Source organism: Calliphora vicina, chromosome 5 (genome assembly GCF_958450345.1).
Source record: "Calliphora vicina chromosome 5, idCalVici1.1, whole genome shotgun sequence".
Lineage (NCBI taxonomy): Eukaryota > Metazoa > Arthropoda > Insecta > Diptera > Calliphoridae > Calliphora > Calliphora vicina.
In genome coordinates, this window is record NC_088784.1 from 306,456 (window position 1) to 322,133 (window position 15,678).

At 29.3% G+C, this 15,678-nt stretch overlaps 1 protein-coding gene across 2 annotated transcripts in view; it reads right to left on the minus strand.

Annotated features, from left to right (window-relative positions):
• Window positions 1-15,678, minus strand: part of side-VIII (sidestep VIII) — a 119,372-nt gene that overhangs the window by 50,272 nt on the left and 53,422 nt on the right. For both annotated transcript variants that reach the window (XM_065513588.1, XM_065513586.1), the window contains 2 exons: window positions 4,110-4,242; window positions 3,006-3,211 (listed from right to left, as the gene is read on the minus strand). In XM_065513588.1, the coding sequence (XP_065369660.1) occupies window positions 3,006-3,211; window positions 4,110-4,242 (339 nt within the window). The remainder of the gene's footprint in view (window positions 1-3,005; window positions 3,212-4,109; window positions 4,243-15,678) is intronic.

Consider the following 15,678-nt stretch of genomic DNA (forward strand, 5'->3'; position numbering starts at 1 on the left):
TAACAATTATCGACATGTGTTGTGTCTTATATCCACATATAATAGATAATAGATATTGGGTTGTATATTTAATAGGCATTAAACATGACACGTGACCTTGTAATAATATAAACAATTTAAGCGATAAGTAGTTCGATAATGTTTAACGAAATTATAATTAAATTAATTGAACTATTACTGCAATTTTAAGTTGAGTTTGCTTTCAATTATGTTTCCTTGACTTTTTCCTTTTGCACATTTGTTTCGGTGAACATACTAATGGAATTGTTGTGGCTAAAACCCACATTGACATATAGTTTTCATTACCTTGGCATTAAGTTTACTATGTTGGCTCAGACAAAAACTTTAAGTTTATTATACTTAACCAAGAACAAAACTAAACTTTGAAATACATGATAAAAAATCTTTATTTAAAATCTGTTTTTTTTTTCTTTAACTAGACACAAACTTTGTTGTAACAACTTTACTTGATTTTTTCTTTTGCTGGCTTAACTAAAACAAACTCCCAAAAGTATGCTCTGAAAAGTATTCAAATGTGTGTACAGGAACAACACACACACACACTCACTCGCTCACAGCCGTACATACATATACACAAATACAGAAATACTCAGCTATTGACTATTGTGCAGAATGTTTAGTGGGATTTTAAAGAAAATCTTTTTATACGTAATATTTATTTCTAAAGAAATCAGTTGTTGTATTTAACAGCTGTGCAACAAAAAAACTTTCTATTATTGTATTTATTCGTATTTATTTCTTTTATTTTGGTTTTCGCTCCAACTATACATTGTGTATTGCATTAGTTTTGTATTTTGTACACAGTGTGTGTGTGTGTGTGTGTGTGTGTGTGTATCTGCAACTGATACATGAGTGGGTATGTTTTTGGTGGTGGTGTTAGTGTCAAAAGTAATACTTATTTATTTCCTTTAAATTTCAACACTTATCCGTTTCTATTAGACTTGAAGGTATAAAAATGGGTTTTTATTTTCCGCATACATTTCTTTCTTACTTATGTAAGTACGTAGAACAAATAAGCAGGAAATAAGTACATTTCTTCTTTTAAGTTCAGTATATTCTAAGAAAACTTTAGTTATTCGTATTTCTTACATGCAACGATTTGTACTCTGCAACGTTGTCTGATTTATGTTTATGTGCTTCTACAAGACAGGCCATAGCAACTAATGACGATTACATTAAACCGTCGCACGTTGGGTTGAATCATGTTCAAAGTGGCGCTTAATTGATTTTTTAGAATTAATATTTTTTTATGAAATTTGGTACCGGGTAAAAGTAGACAAAATTCTACGTCAAGAATAGCTAAAATCGTTATTCTAGGTTGCATACTTTTTCTGCAGTATACTGTCAAAGTGGATAAATTTTTCGTATTTTTAGATAAAGAAATAAAAATTGAAATTAAACACAATTAAAATACTTTTTTTTGTTTAAAACATTTAAAAGCTAAGTTTTTATGATGGAACCATCAACTTCATGTATTTGAGTATATGAATAAGAATCTTTTATTTGGATTTTTATTGTAAAAGTATTTTTTTTTTCTAAATGTTCCAAATTTAGAGTATTTTTAATTTTTGATGGATAATAACTAAATATGTTTGTAGTTGTTTGTTTTTAAACTAAAAAAACACAACATTTAGGCTTTTTAAAAAAAAAAAATGTTGCGCGCCTTTCTTTAAATTAAGACAGCTCGACACTGTGGCGGAAAATAAAAATGGAAATAAATGAAAAAAAAATGGAAATAAATCTGTAAATTCTAAAATTGTCGGATTTCATTAAAATTACCCATGGCTATAGAGGAGGTATAGCTGAGTTTAAGTTTTGTATTTAAAGTTAAATCACTAATACGTGCCGTAGCCTCAAGGCCTCAAAGTGAGGTAACTCGGAATGAGAAAAAACACCTGTTTGGTCAAAGTGTCAAATTTGGAACCCCTCTAACTCAGAGAGTTCTTGACCGATCTTGCTGTCCCGATCGGAAGACATTAAATTAAAAATTTTTTCAATGGACATGAAAATTTGTTCTTTTGTGAAAATTTTTTTTATAAAATTTTTTAGTTTAAATTTTTTTAATTAAAATTTTTGCTATTTTTTTTTAATTAATAAGGCATAATCTTTAACAAAAAATATTTTTTTAAGAAAAATTAAATTCCTTAATATAAATATTTACAAAAAAATCAAATATACTCTTAGAGCAATTCACCGAATATAGTGTGGATCGGTCCATAATTTACCCTAACTACGAATACTCACAAATACATTAAATATTTATGTTTTTATAAAAAATATTACCTAATACGGAGTACACTTGTAACTAATTTACTAGAAACACAATACCAATATCCTCTCGGAAATTTTAAAGCGGTCGGACTACTTTGCAAAATTTTGTTGTGAATTTTTGAGAAGACGTCATAACCACATATTATTAGAACAAACTACTGGTAACATTTTTATTTGAATTCCATTAAGTATGAAAAAACACCCTTTTTAAAAAATAAAAATAAATATTTTTAGAAAAAAATTTAAATCAAAATTGAAAATGTATTACGCAAAAAAAAAAAATAGCTTGAAATGTGATAAATATACATTTTGAAAACGTTTTTTTTTTTAATTCGAAAAATTATTATAAAAAACAAAACAGTTTTTCAAGTTAATGTTTTGTAATTTTGTCTATTTTCAACTCGTACAAATTAAATTTTTTTAATTCTCAATTAATCGCCACTTTCGGCACCTTTTACCCCAAAGTGCGGCGCATGAAATGTTTTTTTAGTGTTTTCATGAGATTGGAAAAAATCATAGAAATATAAACTAAATAATAATTTACCAAGCAATATATTTCTATTTGTTTAAGGTGAATTTTTAAAAGTCACATGTTATGCATCAGCATCTATGTACATAAATATCTATCAGCTTTTAGTGCCTAACATATGATGACATATTTTAAATTATATCTCAAGTAAGCATTATAAATGTGAATTTTGATCGATACTCACTTATAACAGTCAAATTAACTTTGGAATTTCGTGTAGGACTCTTTTGAAAATCTACACGACATCGATATTCTCCTGTATCCTCTTGCTGAGTATTTTTCATTGTTAATGTCCCAGTACGGCCGTCCAACGCAAAGGATAAACGTTCGCGATAGTCTTCATCAGACCAATGAGCACCTTGGGAAAAGTTGGACTCTCTTGTATCAACACTGAAAACTCAAACAAAATTAAAAGAAAATAAGCATAAAACATTAGAAAATATTATTTACATTACTTCACATTAACAAAAGTAAGCAAGTATTTAAAAAAAAAATGCCTGAAATATATTACTTCAAGAGTATGAACACAAAAAGCCATTATATGTAAGTGTTTCCTTTTTCAAATTTTTAACTTTTATTCTTAAGAGCATTGAATCCAATTGTAATTCATCATCAACTGTGAAGGTCACATCTCTCACGTCACAGTTTTACATTAAATTTCAAAAAATGCGAAACCCACTTTTTTGGTTGTTCTGTTCTGTTCTGTTCGGTTTTTTTAGTGGAGAAATGAAGTGTCATCATTATCGTCATTTTTGTTATCAACATTTCTTCAAGTTTATCTTTAACACAAAGTTTTCTGTTCTGGTTGTTGACCAAAAAGTAGTAAGAGTAAAATGAAAAAAGGAAAATAGTTTTGCAGCTCATTAGCGAGTGAAAGAAAAACGTTAGTTTCCTTTTTCTTCATCTGCACACAGCTAAACTTACTCGTGCCAGTGACAAATTAATGAAAAGCCAACAAAACAATGTCGACAGAAACAACAAATTTCCTTTTTCACTCCAACTGAAATAAAGTTTCGTTTTGCACTCACAAGTTTACAAAGAGGCGTACATCTAAGTGAAAAGGATTTATTTAATATTTATTAAAAGGGAGGGGTTAATGAGTGAGGAAAATAGAAAAAAAAATTACTATAAATGGAAAGGATTTTTATAATTGAATTTTATTTAAATTACAATAGTGTTTATGAAATTCTTTCAAACCTAACTGGCATTCTTTCGTATTTATGTTCATTAAACTAAATGTGTTTAATTCTCATTGGCTTTTTGATGCAAATTAATACAAAGAACTCACCTATAAATGGGTGTTTTTAGCCCGACTTTATACCAAATCACCAATGCTACTCGATCTTCCTGCAAAGGAGGTGTCACATTGCATGGCAGCCTGGCTAAAGTGCCAAATATTGATTCGACTAAGACAGGTGGACCTAAAATAGAAAATGAAAAACAAAAATACATTAATTATTTAGTCATTTAAATTAAATTAAATTAATTAAAATTAAAAATTTTTCTATTACAACAATTAGCTATGAAATTGAATAAGAATTTGTCATAATTTTAGTTGCATTAAAGTAAATAACACAGTGATACGAAATTGAACAAAAAACAAAATATATATGCAGAGGTTCTCATGCAACAACAAACAATTTTTTGTATTTTGCGCACTTTGTTTACACGGACAGCCAGCCAGTCAGCCAGACGAATAGACTCTGAAAATGATTCTGAGTGATCGATCGGTGTACTTTACGTTAAAAACATCAGCACCAACACATTATACCCTCCCCACTATGGCGGTGTAGGGTATAAAAATCACGATATCACGGTGATTGAAAGTGCGAGAAATTCTGTAAGTCATAGGCATCTCACATTTTGGGTATGAGCAAGATTTCCGCAAGATGGCTACCGCATTTGCTCACAATCGTGTAAACAAATATGCGCAGTTTCTATGGCAAAAATCCAAAGTGCATAGAGCTCAAAAACCTGTGTTTCATTCAAAAAGACACCGACTTTTTGATGCTATAAAATAAACAATTTTAAAATCAATTTCAAAACAACATACATACTTATTTTTTAAGTTGTAACTTTACTAAGTAAAAAAGTGATCGAGAAAACCTATAATTATTTCCTAACTCTATGGACTCAAATAAAACAGAATTGCTCTATGAGAACCCCTGCATATATTTTTTGTCTAGTGTGTAGTGTGTTTTCATTATTTTTTGTTTTTTGTTTTTTGTACATTAAGTGCCTTTTAGCAAATTCTGTTTTTTTTTCTAAAATTAATCATTATATGTTTAATTTTTTTTTAATTTTCTAATTGCTCTAATTAACCTTGTTACAAATACATCAATTATTTTTTTCTTAGTCATCAGTTGTGCCATTGACTTGTCTTGCATTATTCTGAGATTTTCGAGACTTCGTTTAATACTATACAATACAATACTGTTGCCAGATTAATTAGTATCGTAATGTAATATTTAGGATAATAATTGTTACTAGCATAACCCGGTGTACTTCGCTACCCCTACCCTAGTAAAATTAAAAAATATGAATGATTTCTGATACAACCTAACTCCAATAACACATGCAAAATATAACTAACTAATATGGTATGGGAGATACCACTCCACTCTTCTGATCCCACCCATTTTTAAATCTTTTGTGTAAAAAAATAACTCATATCAAGCTTTACTTTAACTTTCCTTTCATCACGCTTAGCTAAACTTCGTACAGGGATCAGGAATAAATTCGTTTTTAGCTAACCTCCGTAGAATGGTAATAAATTGATTGATACATTAAATATTTTTAGAATTATAGTTCTCGAGATATTCAAAATTAATTATTTACATTGTGCACGACTACTACTGCAATCCCGACCATTTTCAGACAATCTCTGTAAAATGGTAAGAGAGCTATGCGGACAAAGTTTGAATAACCTTGCAATTATTACTTTGTATGGAAGTTGACTCACCTCCTTTTCCGACCCCTCCCATTTTGGTACCCCAGATATTCGAAATCAATATTTACTCTGTATGGGAGGTGCTACGCCTTCTAATCTAATTCCATCTATATTCAGCTAAACTCCGCACAGTAATAACAAATTAATTCGTAAAAAGTTTAAACACTTGTACAATTATAGTTCTACAGATATTCGAAATTAATTATTTACTTTGTATAGGGCCACGCCCACTATTCCAATCCCGAACCATTTCAGCGAAACTATGCAAAATTATAAATGAGCCATTTAGACTAAGTTTAAAGAATCTTGCAATTATAGTTCACAAAATATTTAGAAATAACTATTTAATTTGTATGGGAAGTGACTCACCATTTGTTCCGACCCGTCCCATTTTTTATTAAACTTCATGCCGTGATAAGATATTGATTCGTATGAAGTTTGAAAACCGTCACAATTATAGTTCTGTACATTTATAAAATAAATATTTACTTATGTACAATCCCAATAACCATTTTTACTGGAATTCAAGTTGAAAGCAAGTGTAGTTCAAGCCTTGAATTATAGTCAAGCAATTGAAATACAGTTGTATTACACTTTATTTCAATAGCATTCTCCAGTAAAAAGGAAACATAAATTCAAGCCATATGTTTTTTGTTTGAAAAATAAATAAATTTTCAAATATTTTTCATGTCTAAAGTATAATTACATTTGCATTCAAGTCAAATTCCAACAAAATGTTCAAGTGCTTGAATTTTTGGGGCTTTGGTGCTTACTGGGAATTACATATTTACCCCCATATGCATAAACAGTTTTAAATTTGTCAAAGGTTTATAAAACTAATTTTAAATGGAAATTTAGTTTGTAAACCTTTGATAAATTTTAAAATTGTTTATACATATGGGAGTTAGAAAACAACAAAAAAACACCTCCAAAATATAGGTTTTTAAGTGACTTTGAATTACTAAAGTCTTCTTCTTTGTTTTCTATAACAACTCTCACTTAAAACAGAGCGAAATCAATACTGTTTAATTGTTTCTCTTATTTATTTACAACAACAAATTGGACAAACACGGATTGTTTTGTTTACATTTTAGCTTAAGGTTCACATGTACACGTTTTTGCATATGTGTTAGTAACATCTTTAAACGCTTATAACTCCTAAAAATCTGAACCGATTTCAATAAAATATATATTCTGCACTTCTGTGAAGAAATCCCTTTAAAATGGTACATTTTTTACCCTAATTGAATGTATAATGTGAGCGTAAAAGGGGTCTAAAGAAATCGACTTGCCTATTAATATTATGATTAGCATAAGTTATTCGTAGAAAGCTAAATAGCAAAATACAAAATTTTAAATTAGAAATTATGGATTTGTAAACATAGGCCAAAATCATCAAATGGTCAATTGTTTTCAATTTTCAAATCTGGTAACAGTGAATCCCAAACATTTTTATGCACACATTTGTTTATTCTCTTCCTTTGTGTTTGCTTGTCTCATGGTTGTTTTTACCATCCAATTATAGTGAACACGATTACATGCAAAAAACAAAAGAAAGAAAGAAAGAAAGAAAGAAAAAAACTTAATCATAATTTATTTGGAAAGCCAAAATCGCCTTAAAATATTCATTAAATTAACTGCTCACATCATAAACCACAAATAAGCCACCTAATACATTTAACGTGAGTAAGTACATTGAAAACGTCCACGATTTATATGTCTATTAAAATACTGTTATACACTGTATAAACGAAATTCTCGTTTTACATTTTAAAATGAAGTGAAATAATTTTAACAGTTCCATAACAAAACTCAATAATACAAATAGAACAATTTTTTTTGGGATAAACGCATAAATCTAAAGCCAGTAGAATATTTATTTTGCATAAAACACGAGTTTTTTTAGAAACAATATAAATCATAAATTCATTATTTTATAATGCATTTAATGTTTAAGTTATTTAGATAACAAATTCGGAAACATTGCCATTTGCTTGCTCCGTTTTGCATAAGTTTTATAGGAAAATGATAAAATCTTTTATCATATTAACGAAAATCAACATTGTGTTACACTCTCAAGTCCAACCACTGAGTATATGATCAAATCATTTTTCTTTTAAAATTTAAATAATTTTTTCATCAGTAATTGTCGGAAGAGGGCCTTAGTGGCAGCTATGTCCAATAGACCGATCGTCATGAAATTAGTACGCGTGATTTATTTCTATATAAAACTTATTTGTGTTGAATTTTATGAGGACAACAACATTTTTATATGGGAGCTATAGTCAATTATGGATTGATGCGCAAGAAATATTTAAATGCAATTTGCTTATATTGAAAACTTATTTGTGGAGGAATTTTTGTGGATACATACATATATAAATCAGAGTTTTATGTAAAAGAAAGGGAGGACATTTGTATGGGGGGTAAAAATGTATGATAATATAAATTTGTACATATTTATGTATAAAAAAAACAAGTAAAACAAATACTGTGGATTTTCCATAGACCACACATGACCACATAAACACAACATTTACTATGGCCCATCAACATGTAATCGCAGACTCAACTAAACCAAACATGTAATAAACACATGGATACATACATACATACATACATACATACATACATACTTACCCACTAAACATTTTATTTGCCAAATTCGGTCAGAATTCGTACCGACAGTTTACACTAGTTGCCGATTTCGTATACGATTTCTATACATTACTTATATATGTATGTATAGTTAATAGAACTTATATATCTATAATATAAGAACATTATCGATTTACATTTGGAGAACGATTGGAACATATGCTGAGTTTCAATAAAATCTGTCACGCCCACCGCCCACGAAACCCATACATAGATAAGATTTTTTTTTGATATTTCGTTTATTATTCGACAAAAAATGTTAAGTTTTCATTCTGTTCCGAAAACTTCCGAAAACTATTTTTTTAATCGAAACAAGACACTCCCACCTTTCATTTTATTAAGTGGGACAACATTTTTTTTCCATGGAAAATCAAAAATAAAATAATTTTTAGAGACTTATAGATTTGGGCATGTCTTCTTAACGGTTTATGATATCCCCATATCATATTTTGAAATATGTTAAAGGTTAATGGTATTATTGGGAAAATTATACATATATAAACCACTGAACTGTGTGAAAATATAAGTAAATTTTTGCTCAACACCCTTGCATGGACTTACTTAAATTTTTTAAAAATTAAATTAAAACTTTTCTTAAAACTATAAGTGTACATTTCTCAACAAAACTGCATCATTTGATTTTTGAAATTGAGTGTTTGAAAAATTGACTTTTTGACATCAAAATCCCTCTGTGATTCTGACCGAATTCTGCAAAATATGTTTAGTGGGTAGTTACATACATATTCGTGTACATATAAATGTACAAGTTTGACATTTAATTTCCCTTAACAAACATTCTCTTTGTCGGGAGTAAGTTACTTATTCATTACACTTAGTTATACACAAATATAGAATATAAATCCACATGTACATATGTATGTACAGTTGTGGATGTAAGTAAGTATTTGAGAGAGAGTGTTTTACACCAGGGAAAATAATAGACGGTTATTATATGTAATTATTTATTTCTCTATTTTTTTTTTTGCTGTTCAACTGCTGCATCTTTAAACACTAAAAGTGAGGTCAAGTTGTCAGGTTATTGTTAAACAACATTGCGCCATAATTTAAGCCAAATAGTCCTTAACACACAAATACAGAAACTGAAATAAGATTGCTTTTATTAATGGTCTTTGGACTATTCAGGGGAAAATAAAGAAAACACACAAACACCCTCCATATACATACACATACAGCACACACATACCGGTAAACATAAACAGAGATAGAAAAATATAAAGTAGCTACAGTACCCTGAAGTTCTTGGGTCGGATAGTAACTGGTAGCTTAACTAGCGAAAAGCGGCCACCACTGGAAACTTCACTTATGTTATGACTTGAGTCCAAAAATATAAAAAAATAAACTGAGCTTAATGATCGCATTGTTACTTATCTATTTGTGTTCGGTAGATGATTTTGGTCAATGATGTGACCAGTCTCCTGTGAAAAGAGAACTGGCAAAAAGGAGTACATTGGCATATGTAGAACTAGCAGGCAATAATACTCGTAACGAAATTTACCAACACAACAAGTACGATACAGCAACAATCAAGCTTTAATTGCAAAGTGTTTTTTGTATTACACATCCAAACATACAGTGGACTATAAATGTACACACATAGTACATACATATCAAAGTATCTACTAGGGTATTCATTCGACTAATGATCGTTCGATTAATCGAATAATTTCTTACGAATAATTATTCGAACAATTTATAAATGGCCATTTTCGAATAACGAATAATTCGAACAATTTTATGTAGAATAATCGAATAAAACGAATAAATGTTCATATATATTGAACTTTATTAAATTGCTTAAAATTTTTCATAATTTCAAATTTAAATAAGTAATAATGACTCACGAAAATTGTATTGTTTCTGTAATTCGACAAATAACTAATAGACTAAAGACAAAGGGACTTTCGATCACTGTAGATGAGTGTTCCGATAGCTCCATCTATAAATATATAAATATTACTGCAAGAAGTTACAATTCTAAAAACAAATCTATCAAAATGTTTAACTTAGGACTTGAACCAATGAAAATAAAAGGTACGGAATAAAATATTTGTTATTTAGCTGGCGAAATATTAGAAGAATCGCAATTAATAATCAACATTTTAACTTAGATTAAAGTGGAGTTGAATGAGATGTAGAATGTGATTTTGAAACGGTCGTCGAAAGTGATATTGAGGATGACATTTATAATGATTACATTGAAATAGATGAAGGACATGATCTTAAAATATATGTATATAAGTGATGTTATTAACCGCGTATGTAAGTGTTGCAAAATATTTAATAAATCGAATGATAAACACAAATATTGCAAAATAACGTTTTGTTGCAAGAAAAGCATGGAGTTCGTCTTATACATGATTTTGAACATCGTTGAACAAACATCTTTGTCTAACATGGTAATAAACTTTTTGCGTATTTGTAAATGCGTCAATCATGCACTGCCTGACTTCAAATTAGCCACATTCACTGACAATGATATCAAACTTTGGACAGATTCCCTTTATTGTGTAATTCCCCAATACCACTTTATTAAGCAAAGATTCGGCAACGTTGATAGAGCTTGATGTATAATACAATTTGTTATAAATAATTTAGAAATAGTGAATAATTAATTTACTAAAGAATTGGTTACTCAATTTAAAACCCGAATTAATGAACGACATAAAAAAGTTCTGAATGCTAGCTCAAATTTTTTAAAGCATAGCTCCAAAATGGAAACTAAAGGGATTGCTAGTCAACTGTTTTGTAGATTGTTCCGGAGTTAATCTGATCAGAATATTTCTGTTTAAAATTTAATGATGGACTTTGTTTTCGAATGTTTTTTTAACATTATCAATACTTGAATTGTTAACTTTAACGTTATTTTTTGTTTTTCTTTAACAATAAAATATTAAAAAACCGACATCAAAACTTCATTCTTTACTTTTTTAAAAAAATTTAAATTATTCGAATAATTCGATTAATTTTAAACTTGTGATCGAATTATTCGAATAAGTTAAAATCTCTTATTCGAATTATTCGTTTTATTCGAACAAGAGAAAATTCGAATAATTCGAATACCCTAGTATCTACCCAGCAGTTGTGGGTGACTATCATTTAGGGTGACAACTAGTTACATAAATAGCTACATACGTGACTAGTTATTTTAACATTCGCGTGTCCTAAGCAGGAGGTCAATTAACCCTACATAGATTACAAATAGACTGTCTAGTAACAGGTCCGAAGTAATCAACATAATTAATACACATACCGATTGCAAAGAGTTAGCTATCTTACTACCTAAATAACTGCTTCCTTGATTAGTTACAAAATTACATAGTTATTTTAACATGTACGGGTGCTAAGTGGAAGCTAAACAAATCTTCATCCGACTTCTCTTCAATAGATTAATTCTTTTGGGTAAAATAAATACTTCTGGTTCAGGTTTCAGGTTAGATGTAGTATATAATTTAATCAATTGACATAACTCTGCACTACCAGGAGCATATACGTGTCAAATGACACAAAATATATAAATTAAAGTCAACCAAGTGATCCGGCATTAGTGACAATTACTGTCCCTAAGGGTTACACTGACTACTTGTGAAACTGCTGGGTATATACATTGTACATACATTAGGTTAGCCCCTTTTGTATGGTCGATGTCGCAACTCAAATGAAAGTTCATTTCAGTTCATTTAAAATGTCATTTGTTCAAAACTTCTGTCCGAATGGTTGCCGTTAGTGGGCTGTATAATAGGACAATGCAATTTTTATGTGTTTTTCGTTATTTTCATATTTGCCCTAATTAAATATACAGCCCAATTGGTCCCCAGGAGTTTTTTCCCATTGAATTTGAATAGGGAAAGTGGTAAAAGGGATAGAACTCCCGGGGAATTTTAATTTTGAAATTTCAGTGAATTTTGCGATATTCATAATTACGGTATATGTAATATAAATAAATTATTAAAAAATAAAAAAATATTAATTTTTGAAAAAAAGTGTAATTTTTTATAATTACTCGTGGATAATGTAAATGACACTGTTATAGTGCTCTTGTGCAAACCAAATTCGCCCCTGTTCAGGACTTGATTTGTACTGTGTGAATTTAATATTGTAACTCCAATAATATTGTACTAAGTATATGAAAAAAGATTATCTAAAATAATAAAATTTGCGGTTAGAGCTACAATTACAATTTTAGAAAATGTTTCTTAAAATTATATGAACTTTAATTTTAGTTGGAAAGATAGATTTGTTTGAGCCATCCTAATTTACATACCCACCCACACACGAATGTATGTGATCTACGTTAGAAATAAAACAGAAGACAGAAGACAGGACAAAGGAAGCCAAGTAACTGGGACACAGTTGAAAAATGTAAAATGGTGCAACTTAACTAATTTGGGTGGAAAAATTAAAGAAGCTATCAGTACCAACGGCACTTATTCATTGCCAACATATGTATACAACTACAAAATATGACCAGTGGTATGCTGTCAGTTTTGGCCTACTCATGGCAATTTATATACAATACATTGCACCGGTAATTCTATATGACTAGGGGGCGGATCTTCATGCATTTATTATTGGAAAGTATGCTTCAAAAAAATCAAAATATGACCTAAAAATTTAAAAAATATGCTCTTATATTTTTGTGCAGAAACAGAAAATAATTAACTATGGATCGCGCAATGTTCAAAAAAAACACAACAGTGTTCCCAGCAGTTAGGATTCTTTAAATTACCTATACCAGTAACAAAATTATAATTGTTCTTCTGGGAAAATGATGGATATATTAATTATAACTACGATCGCCCGCTGATCGAAATTCGACCACATTTAAAACGCTATTTAGAAACTAGTCACGTAGCTAGTTATGTGATGTAAAATGATATGTAAAATCACTAGTTCATTACAGTCTCCTAGGAAATTAGTGTCCGGACCGGTAATTGTGTATGTGAAGTTACAAAATCTTATAAATAGAAACTGCAATGAAAACAGATATACATTTAATGAATTGTTGATACTTAAAAAAACTCTAGACTTTTTTGAAGCTAAATGTTTTGAAATTATCATTTTCAATTGCTGATAGAGAAATGAGGAACTTAATGCCAGTTTCTCGTTATCGAAAGAAGTTAGTGGATAACATTTGATGATTTTTCAAATTCGACAAAAAAATTTTGGCTAGACAATATGTTGCCCATTAACGACAAAAAATTATATTTGTATTAAATTCTATAGGCCTTATTCATAATCAATTTTAAAATTTATTACAGGTTTATAAAACAAATTTTGTATGGAAATTCTGTTTTATAAACCTGTAATAAATTTAAAAATTGACTATGAATAAGGGGGTATATAAATAAAAATCAAATGTCGTTCGTTGGTAATTGCATCAGTAGAGAACGGCAGGAACGATTTAGACAAATTTTCTTTTTAAATTTTGGCCATAGCCCAACTTCGGTTTTTACGGAACGAAAAATTTACCACGCCCACTTTTACGCCCATTTCTTTCGATTTATCTAAAACGGCTACATCGATTTGGCTAATTTTTTGTTTAAATGATCATAGTAATCCAATTTAAGTTTTTACTGAAAGAAAAATTTACCACGCCAATTTTTTTTTGATATATCTAAAATCGCAGGACGCGATCTATGTTCGCAATACATAGTCCGCAAAAGTTTTTACATAAATGAACATTGTTCACGTCCAGTAATAAGCCCACTTATTAAATACATCTGCAAAATACATCGGTCTGTGATCAATCATATTTCAGACCAAAATTCGATAACTTATATAAAAACTCATTATAGCTTAAATCGATAATAACTTGGCCAATAAGCGTTTAATCAAGAAAAGGAGCTCGATTTGTGATCACTCATATTTCTGACCAAAAATCGATTTTTTATATAAAAACTCAAAATATCTAAATTCGCTAATAAGCCAATAAGCGTTTAATCAAGAAAAATAGCTCGATCTGTGCTCACTCATATTTCCTAACAAAAATCTATTTTTTTATATAAAAACTCAAAATATCTAAATTCGCTAATAACTTCGCCAATAAGCACTTAATAAAGAAAAGGAGCTCGATCTGTGATCACTCATATTTCTGACCAAAACACGATTTTTTATATAAGAACACAAAATATCTAAATTCGCTAATAACTTGGCCAATAAGCGTTTAATCAAGAAAAGGAGCTCGATCTGTGATCACTCATATATCTGACCAAAAATCGATTTTTTATATAAAAACTCAGAATATCTAATTTCGCTAATAAGTTGGCCAATAAGCATTTAATCAAGAAAAGGAGCTCGATCTGTGATCGCTCATATTTCTGACCAAAAATCTATTTTTTTTAAATAAAAACTCAAAATATCTAAATTCGCTAATAACTTGGCCAATAAGCATTTAATAAAGAAAAGGAACTCGATCTGTGATCACTCATATTTTCGGCCAAAAATCTATTTTTTTATATAAAAACTCAAAATATCTAAATTCTCATAACTTGGCCAATAATCGTTTAATCAAGAAAAGGAGCTCGATCATTGATCACTCATATTTCTGACCAAAATTTGGTTACTTATATAAAAACTCAAAATATGTACACTGATTTGCATGTATTCTGTTGATGCAAGACTTAGGTTTTTGACAACAAACTTAGGTTCTTTGTCTCTCAGTAGCGCTTCTATGTATATTTTATTCTTTGTCCTATATGAATAAAAATTATCACTCAATAATACGTTTTTTTTCTTTTTAACTATTTTTACCCTTTTCAAACCTCTTCTCACAAATTCACAAATCGAACACAAGCATTTTTTTATCTTGACAGGACAACGTCTGTCGGGTCAGCTAGTTTGCATATAAATTTTAAGTAAAATATGGCGGCATGAAATAACCCCCCAAAAATAAAATGAAATAATATGCAATAAAACCCCATTATTGGGGTCTTATTTCATATGAAATAGAACCCCAATTTTTAAAATGAAATAATTCGCCAAACACAGTGGTAATCAAAAACAATTGGGGTTTTCAAACGGTGTGCTTTTGGGTCATATTGTCATAATATCCGATAGTTTAAACACATTTTTGTTGTTTTTCAAACAAAAAAGTTTTAAACTAATAAAACTTTTTGAACTCTTTTGATTGTTTTATAATAAAATAACACTTTTTTTGTTTGAAGCACAACAACAATTTGTTTAAACTATCATAATATATTAGGACATTATGACAATATAACTTAATAGC